Genomic DNA, 23,737 nt, shown 5'->3' on the forward strand with positions numbered 1-23,737 from the left:
GCGTTAATTGATAGGTGCGTGTAAGAGAGACTTTTGGATGTTAATGTGCTGAGAAGTGCAACTGGAGGGATGTCTGATCATTATCTTGTGGAGGCGAAGGTGAAGATTTGTAGGAGTTTTCAGAAAAGAAGAGAGAATGTTGGGAATGGAAAAAGTCGAGAACAAAGGAGGTAAGAGAAGTGGGGGAGGAATGGGATGTATTTAGGGAAGCAGTGATGGATTGCGCAAAAGATGCTTGTGGCATGAGAAGCGTGGGGGGTGAGCTGATTAGAAAGGGTAGTGAGTGGTGGGAAGAAGTAAGGTTATTAGTGAAAGAGAAGAGAGAGGCATTTGGATGATTTTTGCAGGGAAAAAATGCGAGTGGGAGATGTATAAAAGAAATAGGCAGGAGGTCAAGAGAAAGGTGCAAGTGGTGAAAAAGAGGGCAAATGATAGTTGGGATGACAGGGTATCATTAAATTTTAGGGAGAATAAAAAGATGTTTTGGAAGGAGGTAAATAAAGTGCGTAAGACAAGGGAGCAAATGGGAACTTCAGTGAAGGGGGCTAATGGGGAGGTGATAACAAGTAGTGGTGATGTGAGAAGAAGATGGAGTGAGTATTTTGAAGGTTTGTTGAATGTGTTTGATGACAGAGTGGCAGATATAGGGTGTTTTGGTCGAGGTGGTGTGCAAAGTGATAGGGTTAGGGAAAATGATTTGGTAAACTGAGAAGAGGTAGTAAAAGCTTTGCGGAAGATGAAAGCCGGCAAGGCAGCGGGTTTGGATGGTATTGCAGTGGAATTTATTAAAAAATGGGGTGACTGTATTGTCGATTGGTTGGTAAGGTTATTTAATGTATGTATGATTCATGGTGAGGTGCCTGAGGATTGGCGGAATGCTTGCATAGTGCCATTGTACAAAGGCAAAGGGGATAAGAGTGAGTGCTCAAATCACAGAGGTATAAGTTTGTTGAGTATTCCTGGTAAATCATATGGAGGGGAATTGATTGAGAGGGTGAAGGCATGTATAGAGCATCATATTGGGGAAGAGCAGTGTGGTTTCAGAAGTGGTAGAGGATGTGTGGATCAGGTGTTTGCTTTGAAGAATGTATGTGAGAAATACTTAGAAAAGCAAGTGGATTTGTATGTAGCATGTATGGATCTGGAGAAGGCATATGATAGAGTTGATAGAGATGCTCTGTGGAAGGTGTTAAGAATATACGGTGTGGGAGGCAAGTTGTTAGAAGCAGTGAAAAGTTTTTTTCAAGGATGTAAGGCATGTGTATGTGTAGGAAGAGAGGAGAGTGATTGGTTCTCAGTGAATGTAGGTTTGCGACAGGGGTGTGTGATGTCTCCATGATTGTTTAATTTGTTTATGGATGGGGTTGTTAGGGAGGTGAATGCAAGAGTTTTGGAAAGAAGGGCAAGTATGCAGTCTGTTGTGGATGAGAGAGCTTGGGAAGTAAGTCAGTTGTTGTTCACTGATGATACAGCACTGGTGGCTGATTTATGTGAGAAACTGCAGAAGCTGGTGACTGAGTTTGGTAAAGTGTGTGGAAGAAGAAAGTTGAGAGTAAATGTGAATATGAGCAAGGTTATTAGGTACAGTAGGGTTGAGGGTCAAGTCAATTGGGAGGTAAGTTTGAATGGAGAAAAACTGGAGGAAGTAAAGTGTTTTAGATACCTGGGAGTGGATTTGGCAGCGGATGGAACCATGGAAGCGGAAGTGAATCTTAGGGTTGGGGAGGGGGCAAAAAATTTTGGGAGCCTTGAAGAATGTGTGGAAGTCAAGAACATTATCTCAGAAAGCAAAAATGGCTATGTTTGAAGGAATAGTGGATCCAACAATGTTATATGGTTGCGAGGCGTGGGCTATGAATAGAGTCGTGTGGAGGAGGGTGGATGTGCTGGAAATGAGATGTTTGAGGACAATATGTGGTGTGAGGTGGTTTGATCGTGTAAGTAATGTAAGGGTAAGAGAGATGTGTGGAAATGAAAAGAGTGTGGTTGAGAGAGCAGAAGAGGGTGTTTTGAAATGGTTTGGTCACATGGAGAGAATGAGTGAGGAAAGATTGACTAAGAGGATATATGTGTCAGAGGTGGAGGGAAAGAGGAGAATGGGAGACCAAATTGAAGGTGGAAAGATGGAGTGAAAAAGATTTTGTGTGATTGGGGCCTGAACATGCAGGAGGGTGAATGGCATGCAAGGAATAGAGAGAATTGGAACGATGTGGTATACCAGGGTCGACGTGCTGTCAATGCATTGAACCAGGGCATGTGAAGCATCTGGGGTAAACCATGGAAAGTTCTGTGGGGCCTGGATGTGGAAAGGGAGCTGTGGTTTCGGTGCATTATTACATGACAGCTAGAGACTGAGTGTGAACAAATGGGGCCTTTGTTGTCTTCCTAGCGCTACCTTGCGCACATGAGGGGGGGAGGGGGTTGTTATTTCATGTGTGGCGGGGTGGCAATGGGAATGAATAAAGGCAGACAGTATGAATTATGTACATGTGTATATATGTATATGTGTGTGTGTGTAAATATATGTATACATTGAGATGTATAGGTATGTATATTTGCGTGCGTGGACGTGTATGTATATACATGTGTATGTGGGTGAGTTGGGCCATTCTTTCGTCTGTTTCCTTGCACTACCTCGCTAATGCAGGAGACAGTGATAAAGCAAAATAAATAAATAAAATATATACATTTACCCAAGCATACCCATTTTTTGACCACTCTCAAGGGGAGGATGAACAGTTGGGTTGGCTGTGAATTGACTGCTATGCCAAGGTTTTCATCCTAGACAGTCCAAGGAGCTACTCATGGTTAGCAACGCTAACACCACACTGCATAATATATGTGAATATGCCAATATGACTTACTATGCTATTGGAAAGTGTTTGCTTTTGTTGCTGTACTTGATTTTGAGAACGGGTAACGTTTGGTTCTTGCTTGATTTCTGGGGGGTGACTTGGAAGGGAGTTTGGTAGCTGGAAAAAATAAGATGTGGTAAAAAAATATCCTCCTACCTAATTACTGGGTTAAGGTTAACCCTTAAACAAGATGATAGCCTAACTTATGTCACACAACCAGGACCAAATGCATCTTTCATCCATTACATTACAGAATCTGAGGTCAATAATGCTTAAATAAAATAATCTATAGGGATTCTTTGAGTATCATTTATAACAAGAATGAATGTAATGTTGTGGGTGAGCTAACATAAATGTTAAACTCAGTCAAGGCTTACAAAATAATCAAGTTAATTATTCACTTTTGACAAAGAAAACATTATTGGATTTATGACAGTCAGCTAAACTTTATTCCACCTGCAGATGGGATAAAATTCCACTTCTTTTATAAAACAAAATGTCAAAATGAAATGAAACAATTTTCATATTTATGCTTGTTTGCTACTTCTGTGTCACCAAGGTAGCACTAGGGGCAAAAGAAGAAAAAGTTTCATTCATTCATGTCCATTCTCTAGCCATCTTGTGTAATGCTGTAAAATCACAGCCTCTCTTCAAAAACCAAACCCCAGAGATCTTTCCGTGGTTTCCTCTATCTGCCTTGTTTCAGTCCACTGACAGAAAATATAACCTGTAGACCACATTGCTCCAATTCACTCTGTCCTATGCTTGCCTTTCTCCCTCTTGTATGTTCAAACTTCAAACACTCAAACCTGTATTCACTCCATCCTTCCAGCTCTAATTCAGTCTCCCACTTCTCCTTGTCCCCTCCTGTTAAGACATATATCTTCTTTGTCAACCTCTACTCAATCTCTCCAATTGTCCAAGCCATTTCATTATACCTTCATTAGTTGTCTCAACCATATTCTTCTTATTACCCTATCATTACTTACTCGATCACCCCTTCTCACACCACATATTGTCCTCAAACATTTCCAATCCAACAAACTCATCCCCTTCTGTACACTCTCATCTATAGCACATGCTTCACACCCATACAATAGCATCAGAACTACTACACCTTCAAAAATACCCATTTTTGCCCTCCAAGATAATGACCTCTCTTTCCAATCATTCTTCAATACTTCAAGAACCTTTACCCCTCACCATCCTCTGACTCAGCTTATAGTTCCATTCATTGCCATGTCCATTCCTAGATACCTAAAGTACTTCATTTTCTCCAAGTTATCTCAGTTCAACTCACTGGACTGCTATACCTAATAACCTTGCTATCATTCATATATTTTTTCTCATCTTTCTCAGGCCCTGTCTTCTCCAACAATGCATAACTACCCCTCTCTCACAACCCTATTCATATGCAAATCAAACAGCCATGGTGACATGAAACAACCCTGCCACAGACCCACTCTCATCCCAACTGGAACCACCCATTCACCTCTCTACCTACTTTTACAAATGCCTTACTTGCCTTACTCTTATGATAAAAAACTCCTCCCTGCCTATAATAGCTTTCCTCCAATACCATGTATTCATAACACCTTCCACAAAGCATTTTTATAAACCATGTCACATGTATTTTCCAGAACCATAAATGCCGCATGAAAATCCTTCTTGTTTCTCTATGTATTTCTCACGCACATTCTTCAAAGGAAACACCTGATCCACACATCTTCAACCACTCCTGAAACCAAATTGTTCCTCCCCAATCTGATGTTCTGTGCATGCCACCACCTTCTCCATCACCATTCTTCCATTCAACTTACCAGGAACACTCAACAAACTTATATCTCTCTAATCTGAACACTCACCTTTGTCCCCCTTTGCCTTTATACAGTTGCACTAAACAGGCACTCTGTCAATCCTCAGGCACCTCATCATGATCCATACATACAACAAAAAAATTAGCCATACAGTCACCCCTATCTTAAGAAATTCAACTGCAATACTATCCACTTTAGCTGCCTTGCCACACTTCATCTTATGCAAGGCTTTCACCACACCACTTGCCATGAATTTCTCACATACCCTCACTTCATATACTAAATTGCCACATTTCATCTTATGCAAAGCTTTCACCAATTCTCTTTTCACCACACCACTTGCCATGACTTTCTCACATACTGTTCTTAGAACAGTCAACTACAAAATACTAATGAAGTACATCGAATAAAAACCATCTGTATGCAAACATTTGCCTTGCTTCACTGCTTTATGTTAGCAAAGCAAATTTTCTACAAAAATCATGGAAATAATGGTGTAATTTTCTTTCAACAAACAAGATCTGATTTTACTGCAAGAGCCCAGGTCATCCAGTTATTGCACATCTGACTTTCATCTGATAGGTGATTACCTAACTGACTGATATGTTACACTCAGTACTAACACTTACATATCATCTGATGCTAAATGCAAAATAAAAAAGGATGGAGAATTACTAACAGGTCTTACCTGAATGAACATGAAGTCCTCATGTTTTCCTGCTAAAAGTTGAGATACAGACAATTCTGGAGTTTTTTCTTTGGCTGGTAAGCCACCTTTCATGGGCACTTTCCTGTCTGTCAACTGCAAAACAATGAGACATTATATGCACAGGAAATAAAAATTTAGTACAGGTACACCACCAATTTTCCGGCACTCTTGGTTCCAAAGCCTTGTCGGAATAACCATTTTGCCGGACCAACTGTGGTCATGCAATAATAATTCATCAACACACCTCTAACCCTCTAATTATACATCTCCCATGTGTCTAAAGTATACCATGTGTCTAAAGTATTCGTCTGCATTATACACCTGCTCAGGACTGAGGTGCCCGTCAGCTATGAGTTTCACAAATTCATCCACATACTCAGCAGCTCCTTCGTGGTATGCAGACCGCTTTTCTCCACACACTTTATCCATGGAAATTCCATGACGCTTCTTGAATCTTTGAAGCCATCCTTCACTATAGTCACGCTCATGTTGTAACTTAAGTTCTTTATGGAACAACTTAGCCTGGTCCATTATCATGCTGCCTGACAAGTCCACTCCAGCACTCTGATGCTGTCGAAACCATTCCATCATCACTTGATCGTGCTCAGTACTCTATCATTTTTCATAGTTTTTCTAATCATCATTTGCTTCTTGGAATTGCTGTCTGCATAGAATTTCAATATTTTCTCCCTTTGCTTCTTTATATCATAAAAAGTTGATGAACTATTACTGTAGATGTCACACAGCTTATGCATCGAAACACCATGGTCCATTTTTTTCAACAATTCTACTTTATCTTGGATCGATATGGACTGGTGTTTACGTTTGACACCACGATTGACACTCTCATATGTCTTAGAAGCCATAGCTAGGGTTAAATCTAAGCAAAATAAACTGAGAATCTCACAGAACTGCGGTATAACCACCAACAAATGCAGCATAAAGAATGTAAATAAGCGTGCCCTACACACAACGCCATCTGTGGCCACCCACTACACTAGTTTGGTGGCTGCGATAATTTCAAGTTCCCTCATGTAATTTTGTTCAGACTAAAGGGGTGCCGAACCATCAGTTGCTGGAAATTCAGTGGTGTACCTGTATACTCTTAATCTATGCAGAAAATAATTTACAGAAGGAAATACATGAAAACTATATTCTCGAAATGCATGAAATGACATCAATCTGACAAACAAATGTGAAAAAGATTTAGACATGAGAACCTATTCTATCCGATTAACAGCTAAGTCTCAATCATGCCCTTATGTCTACAAGAAATATTTCAAAGGCTGTAGTCATAAACAGAAGCCCTTGTCCACATAATTTGGGTCCTTAACCCCACAGGCTGACAAATGGCAGGGAAACTCTTGGATTGTACTTTTGAATATCTATGATGGGAATTTACTAAAATGACAAGGCTAGCATGTTGTGCTTACTGACTGTCTCACTTGTTGAATTACAATACTGTATTTCTCTTCGCTACAACACCTCGATTAATTATCCATCCAAGGCTCATCAGGGATTGGCTTCAACCATGAATCACTTATGAATACTTCAGTGGGCATTCCATTCATTTTTCTAATTTCTCACACACTTTTGTTTGATACTATCTAAGTATGTGTTCAACAATTATTTCAAACTTAGTTCTATATCTTCCTTGATGAGATTCTTTTACATTTAAAATGTTACTCTTTATGCCTTCTACTTGCTGTCATACATAAATTATCATAATTTTCTCTTTCTTCTTTTTTGACTTTAAAGTTCCAACTCTTTCAGTCTCTAGTGGTAGTTCATATTCTCTAGACCTTTAATTCTGCCTGTAAAATCTTTTTGCATTCTTTCCAGTTTGTTTATTTCCATCTGTTTAACTAGTGGAAATATAACACAGCAGTATTCTACTTTCCTTCTTATATACATACTGAATACTAGTTTTCTGTCTGTTGATGTGAATGTGCTCATAATTATAAACTAATCATTTGGTTCGAGAATACTATAATATCAATGTGCTCCTTATATTCAAGCCTTCCATGCATAGTGACTCTGGGTTTCTGACATTATCTCCACTCTCTGTCTACAGCTTTTCCTGAAGGACCTTCATAGGAAGGAACTACTATATGTTGGTAATCCCATGAATTCCTTGCTCACATTTTTACTCTATTCTAAGATTCTTTCCTAGCCATTTGCTGACAGTAAAAAGGCCTCTTTTCAGCTTTACTTGATGTTCAGTTCTCTTTATCTTACTTATTTTTCTCTTGTCTGCAGTGCATCCAACTATACTTTCCCTTACATTCTTGTCTATGATTACAAAAAGTACTGAAGCTAGTAACAATCCTTGGAGTACACTTGAGAGTGCTTCTTCTTCTGATAAGATTCTGTTTTCCACCAATCTAAATTTTCTGTTGGTTAGCACTAAAGGCTAAGAAGCAGTACTGGAGTTCACGACTTATGGAGACTTTATTGCTGTGGCCACCCCTCTGAGGGACTTTCAGGAGGGAACAGGCATCAGAGATAGAGACAGACACGTAGATAAATAGGAATTCTTTAAACCACTTTCTTAGCTTTCCCTTGTTAAGGTGTCTTGCTCCTCTCCCTAATAACACTCCAAAGTTAACTGTGTCACAAGTTTTCCCCAGTTATTACATATACCCTGCTTCAGTCCACCAACAACACATCACCCCCTTTACACCACATCGCTCCAATTCACTCTATCCCATGCATGCCTTTCACCCTCCCACATGTTCAGGCCTCAACCACAAAAAATCTTATTTGCTCCATCCTTCAATCCCCAATTTGGTCTCCCCCTTCTCCTTGTCCCCTCCACTTTTGACACACATATCCTCTTTGTGAATCTCTTCTCACTCAGGTATCTAAAACATCCCACTTCAAGTTTTTGCTATCTAAACATACACCTCATCTAATCTCTCTCTTTGCACTCCTAAACCTAATAACCTTGTTTTATTCACATTTACTCTCAACTTTCTCCTTTCACACACTCTTCCAAACTTGACACTAACTTCTGCCTGAATCTGTCACTGGTGCCTTGTCATCATCAAACAACAATTGACTAACTTCCCAGGCCCCCCTCATCTCCTACAGACTGCATAACTACCCTGTCTACAAGATCTTTGCATTAACTCCCCTCATCATCCCATTCATAAACAAATCAAATACCCATGGTGACATAGATACCTCTGAGTCACCTTCACCTGGAACCACTTACCCTACTTTTTACCTGCTCACACATATGCCCTACTCTCTTGATTAAAACTCCCTATAGTTTCTAATAGCTTTCCTCGTGCATCATAAATTCTGATCACCTTCCACAAACCATCTCTATCAACCCTGTTATATCTTCAGATCCATAAATGCCATGAGCAAAGTCTTCTGTTCCTCTCAGTATTTCTCACATACATTATTCAAAACAAACACATGATTCACTCATCCTCTGCTGTTAAACCACACTGTTACTCACCAGTGATGCTCTGTGCATGCCAACACCATCTCAATCACCACTTTCCATACAACTTACCAGTTACACTCAACAAATTCATACCACTGTAAATAGAGCACTTAACTTTTATCCCCTTGCATTTATGCACTAGTGCAACACATGCATTCCCCAATGCTCAGGTACCTCACCCTGATTCATACATCACTGCCTGTTACTAAGCAAAGACATCTAAATAAAAACATGTTTGAATGGAGAAAAACTGGAGGAAGTGAAGTGTTTTAGATATCTGGGAGTGGATCTGGCAGCGGATGGAACCATGGAAGCGGAAGTGGATCATAGGGTGAGGGAGGGGGCGAAAATTCTGGGGGCCTTGAAGAATGTGTGGAAGTCGAGAACATTATCTCGGAAAGCAAAAATGGGTATGTTTGAAGGAATAGTGGTTCCAACAATGTTGTATGGTTGCGAGGCATGGGCTATGGATAGAGTTGTGCGCAGGAGGATGGATGTGCTGGAAATGAGATGTTTGAGGACAATGTGTGGTGTGAGGTGGTTTGATCGAGTGAGTAACGTAAGGGTAAGAGAGATGTGTGGAAATAAAAAGAGCGTGGTTGAGAGAGCAGAAGAGGGTGTTTTGAAGTGGTTTGGGCACATGGAGAGAATGAGTGAGGAAAGGTTGACCAAGAGGATATATGTGTCGGAGGTGGAGGAACGAGGAGAAGAGGGAGACCAAATTGGAGGTGGAAAGATGGAGTGAAAAAGATTTTGTGTGATCGGGGCCTGAACATGCAGGAGGGTGAAAGGAGGGCAAGGAATAGAGTGAATTGGAGCAATGTGGTATACCGGGGTTGACGTGCTGTCAGTGGATTGAATCAAGGCATGTGAAGCGTCTGGGGTAAACCATGGAAAGCTGTGTAGGTATGTATATTTGCGTGTGTGGACGTGTGTATATACATGTGTATGGGGGGGGGGGCCATTTCTTTCGTCTGTTTCCTTGCGCTACCTCGCAAACGCGGGAGACAGCGACAAAGTATAATAAAAAAAATAAAATATTACATAAAAACAAGTCTAAACCATAAACCTCACAAGGAACTGTATAAAACCAACAGAAGATAATTACTGAAACATACTGAAAGGAGACTGATCCACAAAATGCTGGATGACTCCTGCTGATGGTATGTGTGGGCTTGAAGTAACCACGGGAATTGTGGGCTCAGAATGGCCAGGAGTGTGAGGGTGTGACACTGACTTGGCAGGCAATAATTGGCTGAAAGTGGGCCTACTGTTCAAGCAAAACATATGAGTGGCTCATAGATCAATCACAGAAGTGAGTGAATAAGAGCCTCCTCACCATAATGAAGAGATATGGAAGGCTTCAAGGCTTCAGATCCCAGTATTCTCTACTAAATACTTCATTAATCACAGAACAGCAAAGGAAAGAAAACAGCTGATGCCTAGGTGCATTTTTTGCGAATTATTAAAAGCCATTACGATATAATTCATCAGGCTTTGCAGAGGACAATGGATAGCATCATAAGCCTTGGCCAGCCTCCAAGTCACCACACACACACACACACACACACACACACACACACACAAACTACTCACAAAGAGAATGAATGTGAAACATCTTGCATGTCATTTAAACTATCGTAAGAACACTTAAAGAATAAAACGATTTTCTGTACATCTCTTATGGCTGTGACAATGTATTCATCACTGCTTCCTTCATTTGTGTAAGCATTTTGGAAGACATGAGCACTGTCATCAGTCTGTTGAAGAACTAATTTTGTCAACTGCCTTAATTACATCTCTCTGTTGTACTGATATCTGTAAGGGCACTGACATCAAAAAGATTAATGTATTTACTTAAATATCTCTATTTGGCTGTCTGACATTTGGCTTGTTCTTTTGGGGTCATATCATCATAATATCCTACTTTTAAAGGTAAAATCTCTGCATTTCTGTTGTTTGCCTTATTGTTTTGGATTATGTTCCATGCACTGAGTTAATTTCTTATCTATTCATCCTCTGCTCTTTTATATGTGGTTCCATTATTTGCACATCAGTCTTTTTCTTATTTTTCTCTGCTTTCTTTATTTTGTCTCAGTTTCTTGCATCTTAGCCTTTCCTTCCACTCTTTTCTTCTACATATCCACTTTTGTCTACCTCTTAGCATTTTTCACAATCAGTCACTGTATTTCCTCTTAAATGGTATCAATCTTGCAAAAATGATCAATTTCTCCTTCTGCATAATTGTTCCTTACAACTTCATTCCACTTTACTTTGCTATCAAATTACTGTCATTGCTCAAATTTTCTGTCAAAGAAAGGTTGTTTAGATTGTCTTGTAACATTTTGACTGTCTTTTCTTACTTCTATCCTACTTCAAAGTCACTTCTATGTTTTCATGATGTAAGGTACTGGTTTTATTGAACTTAATATCTACAACACACCCCCATACACATGTATATACATACACGTCCACACACGCAAATATACATCTCTACAGAGCTTTCCATGGTTTACCCCAGACGCTTCACATGCCCTGATTCAATCCACTGACAACACGTCAACCCCGGTACACCACATCGATTCAATTCACTCTATTCCTTGCCCTCCTTTCACCTTCCTGCATGTTCAGGCCCCGATCACACAAAATCTTTTTCACTCCATCTTTCCACCTCCTATTTGGTCTCCCACTTCTCCTCGTTCCCTCCATCTCCGACACATATATCCTCTTGGTCAATCTTTCTCACTCATTCTCTCCATGTGAACAAACCATTTCAAAACACCCTCTTCTGCTCTCTCAACCACGCTCTTTTTATTTCCACACATCTCTCTTACCCTTACATTACTTACTCGATCAAACCACCTCACACCACACATTGTCCTAAAACATCTCACTTCCAGCACATCCATCCTCCTGCGCACAACTCTATCCATAGCCCACACCTCGCAACCATACAACATTGTTGGAACAACTATTCCTTCAAACATACCCACTTTTGCTTTCCGAGATAATGTTCTCGACTTCCACACATTCTTCAAGGCTTCCAGAATTTTCGCCCCCTCCCCCACCCTATGATCCACTTCCGCTTCCATGGTTCCATCCGCTGCCAGATCCACTCCCAGACATCTAAAACACTTTACTTCCTCCAGTTTTTCTCCATTCAAACTTACCTCCCAATTGACTTGACCCTCAACCCTACTGTACCTAATAACCTTGCTCTTATTCACATTTACTCTTAACTTTCTTCTTTCACACACTTTACCAAACTCAGTCACCACCTTCTGCAGTTTCTCACATGAATCAGCCACCAGCGCTGTATCATCAGCGAACAACAACTGACTCACTTCCCAAGCTCTCTCATCCCCAACAGACTTCATACTTGTCCCTCTTTCCAAAATTCTTGCATTCACCTCCCTAACAACCCCATCCATATACAAATTAAACAACCATGGAGACATCACACACCCCTGCCACAAACCTACATTCACTGAGAACCAATCACTTTCCTCTCTTCCTACACGTACACATGCCTTACATCCTCGATAAAAACTTTTCACTGCTTCTAACAACTTGCCTCCCACACCGTATATTCTTAATACCTTCCACAGAGCATCTCTATCAACTCTATCATATGCCTTCTCCAGATCCATAAATGCTACATACAAATCCATTTGCCTTTCTAAGGATTTCTCACATACATTCTTCAAAGCAAACACCTGATCCACACATCCTCTACCACTTCTGAAACCACTCTGCAATCTGATGCTCTTTACATGCCTTCACCCTCTCAATCAATACCCTCCCATATAATTTACCAGGAATACTCAACAAACTTATACCTCTGTAATTTGAGCACTCACTCTTATCCCCTTTGCCTTTGTACAATGGCACTATGCAAGCATTCCGCCAATCCTCAGGCACCTCACCATGAGTCATACATACATTAAATAACCTTACCAACCAGTCAATAATACAGTCACCCCTTTTTTAATAAATTCTACTGCAATACCATCCAAACCTGCTGCCTTGCCGGCTTTCATCTTCCGCAAAGCTTTTACTACCTCTTCTCTGTTTACCAAATCATTTTCCCTAACCCTCTCACTTTGCACACCACCTCGACCAAAACACCATATATCTGCTACTCTATCATCAAACACATTCAACAAACCTTCAAACTACTCACTCCATCTCCTTCTCACATCACCAGTACTTGTTATCACCTCCCCATTTGCGCCCTTCACTGAAGTTCCCATTTGCTCCCTTGTCTTACGCACTTTATTTACCTCCTTCCAGAACATCTTTTTATTCTCCCTATAATTTAATGATACTCTCTCACCCCAACTCTCATTTGCCCTCTTTTTCACCTCTTGCACCTTTCTCTTGACCTCCTGTCTCTTTCTTTTATACATCTCCCACTCAATTGCATTTTTTCCCTGCAAAAATCATCCAAATGCCTCTCTCTTCTCTTTCACTAATAATCTTACTTCTTCATCCCACCACTCACTACCCTTTCTAATCAACCCACCTCCCACTCTTCTCATGCCACAAACATCTTTTGCGCAATCCATCACTGGTTCCCTAAATACATCCCATTCCTCCCCCACTCCCCTTACTTCCATTGTTCTCACCTTTTTCCATTCTGTACTCAGTCTCTCCTGGTACTTGTTTCACATATTTTTTGTAATTTTCAATACACCTTCTCTCCCTCCAGCACATTACTCATCTTGCCTAACTGTCCCTTTGTCTGCTCTGAAGTTCTCATATCCTTCTAAAACTGCTTTGCTCTTCTCTTTATTCATCCAATTTCTCCCCCAAGACAGTATCAAACAGGTCAGTAAACCAAAATCTGGTCTGTATTCCTTGGGGCAAGTGTGTTTTGGAATTTAAATTTTTTCGGTTTTGGAGAATCAGCAAAGTTATGGTAACTAACTAAATGAGGTCCCACACCCTAGCCATGATATTCTAATACAGATGTCTTGGCTCACCTTGCAGGGTCTTGGGGAAAGTTTTACTCTATAATGGTTACAAATGCCTACTGCATAGTAAAATGGATAAACTTGCTTTGGAAGGCTTGACAGATCATTCACTCCACTTTTATCCCACTGTACCACCACCTCCCTCAATCCCTCATCAACAGCATTCTCAGTAAAAATCATTATTATCCGAGGTATCAAATACAAAACACATTTCAAGAAAACAAGAAGCCTGTACCTGAGGAGGAAGCTATGTTCCTGAGAGTAACAGTATTCCTTAGTGGGAAGTGAAGGTAGCATGTACTGCTCCACAGACAATGAATGTATCTGATAACTCATGTACAAGTTAACAGTACCATGATAACACTGATCCACAATAGTATCATGAGGTAGGCAGAATCTTCATAACTCACAAGAAAAATAAAAGAACACTTTCCCAAGTTTTCTTCCATTTTCCAAGACCTCTTCGAGGGGAATAACAAAAGAATATTACATGAAGGTATATGAACAAATCTAAAAGGGAACAGGACCAACCACTACCTGAGGAACAAAGCTGCACCTGAGTAACATTATGCCCAACCTAACCTCATGTAAATTCAGCCAAGGCTACATTAAGTTATGATGTATGAATAATGTAGCAAGTGAAGTGGTTATGGTAGTGCTCACAAAACAAAGTTTTTGTTTACTGATAATTTACCATAGTGCTATTGAAACATTAACTATCTTTAAATTTCATTATACTTGATTGCCGTTCCCTGCATTAGTGAGACAGCACAAGGAAACAAATGAAGAAAGACCCATCCACTCACGTGCACATATACAAAAATACACGTACATATATATCATTCTTGTTTTTTTATTATCTTTTTATTATACCTAATCACCGTCTCCTGCATTAGCGAGGTAGTGCACGGAAACAGACAAGGCATGCACAACTCACCTACATACACATGCACATACATAAACACCCTACACACACACACATATACATACATATACATTTCAATGTATACATACATATACTTACACAGACATATACATATATACATATGTACATATTCATACTTACTGCCTACATCCATCCACATCGCCATCCTGCCACAAATGAAATAACATCCCCTCAAATCCAGCAAGGTAGCACCAGGAACACACAAAAGAGGCCACATTCATTCACACTCAGTCTCTAGCTCTCATGTGTAATGCACCAACCCACAGCTCCCTTTCCACATCCAGGCCCCACAGACCTTTCCATGCTTTACCCCAGACACTTAACATGCCCTGGTTCAATCTATTGACAGCATGTCGACCCTGGTATACCACATCATTCCAATTCCCTCTATTCCTTGCACACCTTTCACCCTAGTGTGTGTTCAGGCGCCGATCACTCTACATCTTTTTCACTCCATCCTTCCATCTCCAGTTTGGTCTCCCATTTCTCCTTCTTCCCTCCACCTCTAACACACATATAGTCTGTCTCCCGCTTCTCCTTCTTCCCTTCACCTCTGACACACATATAGTCTTTGTCAATCTTTCCTCACTCATTCTCTCCATGTGTCCAAACTATTTCAAAATACCCTCTTCTGCCCTCTCAACCACACTCTTTTTATTACCACACATCTCTCTTACCCTTTCATTACTTACTCGATCAAACTACCTCACACCACAAACTGTCCTCAAACATTTTATTTCCAACACATCTACCCTTCTCTGCACAACCCTATCTATAGCCCATGCCTCACAACCATATAACATTGTTGGAACTACTATTCCTTCAAACATAACCAATTTCGCTCTCTTAGATAATGTTCTTGCCTTCTGTACATTCTTCAATGCTCCCAGAACCTTTGCCTCCTCCCCCACCTGTGACTCACTTCTGCTTCCATGGTTCCATCTGCTGCTAAGTCCACTCCCAGATATCTGAAACACTTCACTTCTTCCAGTTTTTCTCCATTCAAACTTAATTCACAATTAACTTGTCCCTCAACCCAACTGAACCTAATAACCTTGCTCTTATTCATATTTACTCTCAACTTTCTTCTTTCACACACTTTACCAAACTCAGTCACCAACTTCTGCAGTTTCTCACCCGAATCAGCCACCAGCACTGTATCATCAGCGAACAAAAACTGAATCACTTCCCAGGCCCTCTCATCCACAACAGACTGCATATTTGCTCCTCTCTCCAAAACTCTTGCATTCACCTCCCTAATCACCCCATCAATGAACAAATCAAACAACTATGGAGACATCACGCACCCCAGCAGCAAACCGACATTCACTGGGAACCAATACATATATATATTTTTATTCATTTATATATTTTGCTTTGTCGCTGTCTCCCGCATTAGCGAGGTAGCGCATGGAAACAGACGAAAGAATGGCCCAACCCACCCACATACACATGTATAAACATACACGTCCACACACGCAAATATACATACCTATGCATCTCAATGTATACATATATATACACACACAGACATATACATATATACACATGTACAAGATTCATACTGTTTGCCTTTATCCATTCCTATCGCCACCTCACTACACATGGAATAACCAACCCCCTCCCCCCTTAGGTGTGCAAGGTAGCACTAGGAAAGACAATGAAGGCCCCATTCGTTCACACTCAGTCTCTAGCTGTCATGTATAATGCATCGAAACCACAGCTCCCTTTCCACATCCAGGCCCCCAAAACTTTCCATGGTTTACATCCAAACACTTCACATGCCCTAGTTCAATCCATTGACAGCATGTTGACCCTGGTATACCGCACTGTTCAAATTCACTCTATTCCGTGAACGCCTTTCACCCGCCTGCACGTTCAGATCCCGATCGCTCAAAATCTTTTTTACTCCATCCTTCCAACTCCACTTTGGTCCCCCACTTCTCGTTCCCTCCACCTCTGACACATATATCCTATTTGTCAATCTTTCCTCACTCATTATCTCCTTGTGACCAAACCATTTCAATACACCCTCTTCTGCTCTCTCAACCACACTCTTTGTATTACCACACATCTCTCTTACCCTTGCATTACTTAATCAAACCACCTCACACCACATATTGTCCTCAAGCATCTCATTTCCAACACATCCACCCTCCTCCGCACAATCCTATCTACAGCCCATGCCTCGCAACCATCTAACATTGTTGGAACCACTATTCCTTCAAACATACCCATTTTTGCTTTCCGAGATAATGTTCTCGCCTTCCACACATTCTTCAATGCCCCCAGAACCTTCACTCCCTCCCCTTCCATTTCCATGGTTCCATCCACTGCCAAATCCACTCCCAGATATCTAAAGCACTTCACTTCCTCCAGTTTTTCTCCCTTCAAACTTACCTCCCAACTGACTTGTCCCTCAACCCTACTGAACCTAATGATAACCTTGCTCTTATTCACATTTACTCTCTGCTTTCTTCTTTCACACACTTTATCAAACTTAGATACCAGTGTCTGCAGTTTCTCACCTGAATCAGCCACCAACACTGTATCATCAGCGAACAAAAACTGAATCACTTCCCAAGCCCTCTCATCCACAACAGACTCCATACTTGCTCCTCTCTCTAAAACTCTTGCATTCACCTCCCTAACCATCCCATCCATAAACAAATTAAACAGCCATGGAGACATCACGCACCCCTGCTGCAAACTGACAATCACTGGGAACCAATCACTTTCCTCTCTTCCTACAGGTACACATGCCTTACATCCTCGATAAAAACTTTTCACTGCTTCTAGTAACTTGCCTCCCTCACCTTATACTCTTAATACCTTCCACAGAGCATCTCTATCAACTCTATCAACTTCTCCAGATCCATAAATGCTACATATAAATCCATATATTTTTCTATGTATTTCTCACATACATTCTTCATAGCAAACACCTGATCCACACATCCTCAACCACTTTTGAAACCACACTGCTCTTCCCCAATCTGATGTTTTGTACATGCCTTCACCCTCTCAATCAATACCCTTCCATATAATTTCCCAGGAGTACTCAACAAACTTATACCTCTGTAATTTGAACACTCACCTTTATCCCCTTTGCCTTTGTACAATGGCACTATGCATGCATTCTGCCAATCCTCAGGCACTTCACCATGAACCATACATACATTGAATATCCTCACTAGCCAGTCAACAACAAAGTCACTCCCTTTTTTAATAAATTCCACAGCAATACCATCAAGTGTGTATGATACATAACATCTGATTTACCAATGAAATGGCAAAAGTTGCTAAATCAGTCTAATTCACAGAGCATGGTATACTGATGGTAACCAAGATGTTTCAGGTACAGTCCAAACATGAGAATTAGACAGGAGAAATGTTTGGTCTAGAACATAACTACCCTTCCATCATGGGTGTACAGGTGTAACGACAGATCACCAGGAATGTGACCCATTGTCATGTGAGGACCCCTTGTATTTGGATTTGTTGTTCTGGCAGACAGTGCAGCATTTCCTTTCTCATGGAGTCATAGCAAATGTTTAAAAATGAAATATTTTCTAGATATCACTTATAGTATCACACCATTTTCACTGAATTATGGTTTCCTTTTAGACATTCCTTGCTCAGGCCTATTAGACTTGACCCACACTGTTCGGGAAGTTTACTCTCAGCTTTTGGAGTTCTTTGGTTTTCCAAATTTCAGAAATTAGAGATACTTTCTTGTTTTTCTCACTGTTACCCATAGTGGTATCTGCAGCTATTTTTGACATTAGGAAAGTGACATAAAATCCAAAAAGCACAAAAAAGCAAAGAACTATTAGAGGATAATAAGTGTATGTACCACTGCCAGCAGTGCTGTCAAACAACCAGCTCATGAAGGCTGAGGTTAAGACATGTAGTGTGTGTCAGGTGAAGCTCAGAGCCGCTCAGGTTGTTAAAGTTACATGGAGTGATAGATAGTCTACAAAAAACTTTTTTTTCCTTTGGTTTTCAGATTTCGGAATTTCAGATTTTGGATTTTCTACATGTACTGTCATCTCGTGTGTATTCATCAAGATAATTAGTTTTAGTCTAAGAATTTTTTGTTCCTAGACTTTTTGTATTCACATATAGTATTCTCCAAGGTTTAATATTCTCTTCTACTGACTTTTCTAATTCTATACCTCTCTGATCTTCCTCTGCTCTACACTTCCTTGCCTGTTAAGATTCTTGCCAGGCCTATCAACAGCTCTACAACAAAATGTCTGGTATTGATGAAATCAAACCTGTTCCCACTTTGCTTTTGGCCTGATTAATCAGTTGTTTTCGGTTTTGTATTCCTTATCCTATAATTGTTTCTCTCAGATTCCAAAATTTTCTATATCAATATTTTTCTACTCTCCATACTCTATTTTCTACCTTATTGTGAACTTTGTACACTTCTCTGACCCCTTTCTTGTGATTTTTTTTTTACACTTCATCACGATTTCCCATGTTAGGGAGGTACACCAGGAACAGACGAAGAGAAGGCCACATGTGATAACATCCATTCTCTAGCTATCATGTGTAATGTGCAAAAAGCATAGCCCCCTATCCACAGGTGGGCCCCATGGGACTTTCCATGATTTACCCCAGATACTTCACATGCCCTAGTTCAATCCACTGACAGCACATTGACCCTAGTACAACACATCATTCCAATTCACTCTATCCCGAGCATGCCTTTCACCCTCCTGCATGTTCTGGCCCTGACTGATGAAATCTTTTCACTCTGTTCTTACATCTCTAATTCAGTCTCCCCATTCTCCTTGTTCCCTCCACTTCTGACAAATATATCCTCTTTGTCAACTTTACTTCCCTCATTCTTTCCATATGTCCAGTACATCCTCTTCAGCTCTCTCAACCACACACATCTTATTTCCATACATCTACCTTACCCTCTCATTACTTACTTGATCAAACCACTTCACACCATATACTGTCCTCAAACATTTTATTTCCAACATATCCACCCTCCTCTACACAGCCCTATCTATAGCCCAAGCCTAGCATCTGTATAATATCGCAAGGACTTCTATTCCTTCAAAAATACCCACTTTTGCCCTACTAGATACTATTCTCTCCTGCCACACATTCTTCACTACTCCTAGAACCTTCGTCCCCTCCCCAACCAATGACTCACTTCCGCTTCCATGGCTTCATTCACTGCCATGTCCACTCCAAGGTAACTAAAACACTTCACATCCTGTAACTAAAACACTTCACATCCTCTAAATTTCCTCCATTCAAACTCACATCCCAACTAACCTGTCCTCAACCCTAATGAACCTCATAACATTGCTTTTATTCACATTCACTCTCACCTCTCTCCTTTCACACACTCTCCAAACTTGGTCACCAACTTATGCAGTTTCTCACTAATTCTCCCACCAGTGCTGTATCATCAGCATATAACAACTGACTCACTTCCCAGGCCTTCTCATCCCCTGCAGAAAGCATACTCGTCCCTCTCTCCACGAATCTCAGATTTACCTCCCTAACCACCCGATCCATAAACAAACTGAACAACCATGACAACATCACACAACCCTGCTGGAGACCAACCTTCATTTGGAACCATTCACTCCCCTCTCTGTTTACATGTACACATGCCTTACATCCTTGACAAAAACATCTGTTTCAGGCAACTTTCCTCCCACACCATATAGTCTTGAGACCTTCCACAGAGCATCTTTGTCAACCCTGTCATATGCTTTATCTGGATCTATAAATGCCACATACAAATCCATTTGTTATCATTATTGTTATTATACTTTGTCACTGTCTCCAGCGTTAGCAAGGTAACGCAAGGAAACAGACGAAAGATTGGCCCAACCCACCCATATAAACATACCTATACATTTCAGCGTATACATACATACACAGACATATATATATATATATATATATATACACATGTACATATTCATACATGCTGCCTTCATCCATTCCCACCACCATCCCGCCACACATGAAATAGCATCCCCCCCTCCCCCCATGTGCATGCGAGGTAGCGCTACGAAAAGACAACAAAGGCCACATTCGTTCACACTCAGTCTCTAGGTGTCATGTATAATACACCAAAACCACAGCTCCCTTTCCAAGTCCAGGCCCCACAAAACTTTCCATGGTTTACCCCAGATGCTTCACATGCCCTGGTTCAATCCATTGACAACAATGATCCCGGTATACCACATCATTCCAATTCACTCTATTTCTTGCAAGACTTTCACCCTCCTGTATGTTCAGGTCCCAATCCATTTGTATTTCTAAGTATTTCTTACACATTCTTTCAAGCAAACACCTGATTCACACATCCTCTACCACTTCATAATCTACATTCCTCCTCCCCAATCTGATGCTCTGTACATGCCTTCACCCTCCCAACAAACATCTCACCATATAACTTACCAGATATACTCAACAATCTTATACCTAAGTAGTTTAAACACACCTTCATCCTCCCTGTGTTTATACAATGGCACCCTAAATGCATTCTGCCAATCCACAGGCAACTCATCATGATCCATAAATACACTTAAAATCCTTACCAACTCTCATTTGTCCTCTATTTCAACCCCTGCATCATCTTCTTAACACCTTGCTGCTTTCATATACATCCTCCAATCATTTGCACTCCTTCCCTGTGAGCACTGCCCAAATGCCTCTCATTTCTATTTCACTAGCAACTTTACTTCTTCATCCCACCATTCACCAATGTTTCTAATTTGCACACCTTGTACCTTCTGCATGTCACATGCATCTTTTGTTCATGCCAGTACTGCTTCCCTCTACTCCTCTTGCTTCATCTAGTCTCACCTTTTGCCATTCTACACTCAATCTCTTCTAGTATTTTTTCCAAGAAGTCTCTCTCCTAAGCTCACTTAATTTCACCACTGTCTCTTTTCACCAATATTTCCTCTTTTCCAAAAACCTTTACAAATCTTCATCCTTGCCTCCACAACTGAGTGATCAGATCCCACAAGCTGCCCCTCTTAGTGAATTTACATCCAAAGTCTTTTCTTTACATGCCTATCAATTAATATGTGATCCAATGACGCCTGCTGACCATCTCTCCAACTCAGATACGTATACCTGTGAGTGACTTTATCAAACCAGGTATTCCCAATCACCAGTCCTTTTTCAGCACACAACTCCCCAAGCTGTTCAGTTTTCATTCATAACAATGAATACCCTATGCCTACAAATTACACTCTCAACTGCCACATAACTCACCTTAGCATTTAAATCACTCATCACTAATACCCAATCTCTTACATCAAAACTGCTGACCACTCACTCAGCTGCTCCCAAAACACTCACATCTTGTGATCACTCTTCTTATGGCCAAGTGCATAAGCAATCATAATCACCCATCTCTTGCCATTCACTTTCAATTTTACCCACATCAATCAAGAATTCACCTCCTTCCACTTTCACACATTCCCATAACTCCTACTTCAGTAAATAGTGTTACTCCTTCCTTAGCTCTTGTCCTCTCATCAACCCTTTACTCCTGACATTTCCAAACAATGCTTCCTCTTTACCCTTGAGCTTTGTTTCAATCAATGCCACAAGATTCTTGCTCCTTTCCTCAATTATACTACCTATCTCTCCTCTTTTCTCATTTTTGTTACATCCACACACATTTTCACACCCCAGCTTGGACCTTCAAGGAAGGTGAGCACCAACAGCTTGGCTCTTCTGTTTCTTATTTCAGAAATTGAAATACAAGAAGGAGGCTTCCCAGCCCACTGCTCCCAGCCCCTTTAGTCACCTTCTATGACACACGAGGAATGCAGAGGTAGAATTCTTTCTTTCCTTAGGACCCCAGGAGATACATATCTATCAAACTCTTTCTCCTCCCTACATTGCTCTATGCTCTATTCCATCAAAAATTTCTATAAGGATAAAAAGTCTTCAAAGACAATTTCAAAGAAAACGTGATGTACTGTATATTGAAAGACATAAACCAACCTTAACATCCTTGGTTTCCGCAGCTATGTCTTTCATAGAATTATCTGCTGTGGCAACATCCTCACTGGAGTCAGCTGGTTCACTCTTTACTGTGAAGAAAAAATAGTAAATGAGAGTACCAAGACAAGTGTTGTTTGAATGGAAGACAGTGAATAGGTTAATCAAGCGTCATACTCTGTGCTATAAAGATTCTGTCAACAACAATCATGTGTTGTACTTCATAGCATGAATAAGCTTAACTGTCTAGAATAAATCAATTATTATTATTATCATTATACTTTGTCGCTGTCTCCTGCGTTTGCGAGGTAGCGCAAGGAAACAGACGAAAGAAATGGCCCAAACCCCCCCCCCCCATACACATGTATATACACACGTCCACACACGCAAATATACATACCTACACAGCTTTCCATGGTTTACCCCAGACGCTTCACATGCCTTGATTCAATCCACTGACAGCACGTCAACCCCGGTATACCACATCGCTCCAATTCACTCTATTCCTTGCCCTCCTTTCACCCTCCTGCATGTTCAGGCCCCGATCACACAAAATCTTTTTCACTCCATCTTTCCACCTCCAATTTGGTCTCCCTCTTCTCCTCGTTCCCTCCACCTCTGACACATATATCCTCTTGGTCAATCTTTCCTCACTCATTCTCTCCATGTGCCCAAACCACTTCAAAACACCCTCTTCTGCTCTCTCAACCACGCTCTTTTTATTTCCACACATCTCTCTTACCCTTACGTTACTCACTCGATCAAACCACCTCAAACCACACATTGTCCTCAAACATCTCATTTCCAGCACATCCATCCTCCTGCGCACAACTCTATCCATAGCCCATGCCTCGCAACCATATAACATTGTTGGAACCACTATTCCTTCAAACATACCCATTTTTGCTTTCCGAGATAATGTTCTCGACTTCCACACATTCTTCAAGGCCCCCAGAATTTTCGCCCCCTC

General features: G+C 40.8%; 1 protein-coding gene across 2 annotated transcripts in view; it reads right to left on the reverse strand.

Annotated features, from left to right (window-relative positions):
- Nucleotides 1-23,737, reverse strand: part of Polr3D (RNA polymerase III subunit C53) — a 168,478-nt gene that overhangs the window by 99,672 nt on the left and 45,069 nt on the right. For both annotated transcript variants that reach the window (XM_071665555.1, XM_071665554.1), the window contains exons 6-8: nt 22,771-22,859; nt 5,361-5,474; nt 2,865-2,972 (exon numbers count right to left, since the gene is read on the reverse strand). In XM_071665555.1, coding sequence (XP_071521656.1) covers nt 2,865-2,972; nt 5,361-5,474; nt 22,771-22,859 — 311 coding nt within the window. The remainder of the gene's footprint in view (nt 1-2,864; nt 2,973-5,360; nt 5,475-22,770; nt 22,860-23,737) is intronic.

The sequence above is a fragment of the Panulirus ornatus genome, chromosome 10, assembly GCF_036320965.1.
Source record: "Panulirus ornatus isolate Po-2019 chromosome 10, ASM3632096v1, whole genome shotgun sequence".
NCBI lineage: Eukaryota > Metazoa > Arthropoda > Malacostraca > Decapoda > Palinuridae > Panulirus > Panulirus ornatus.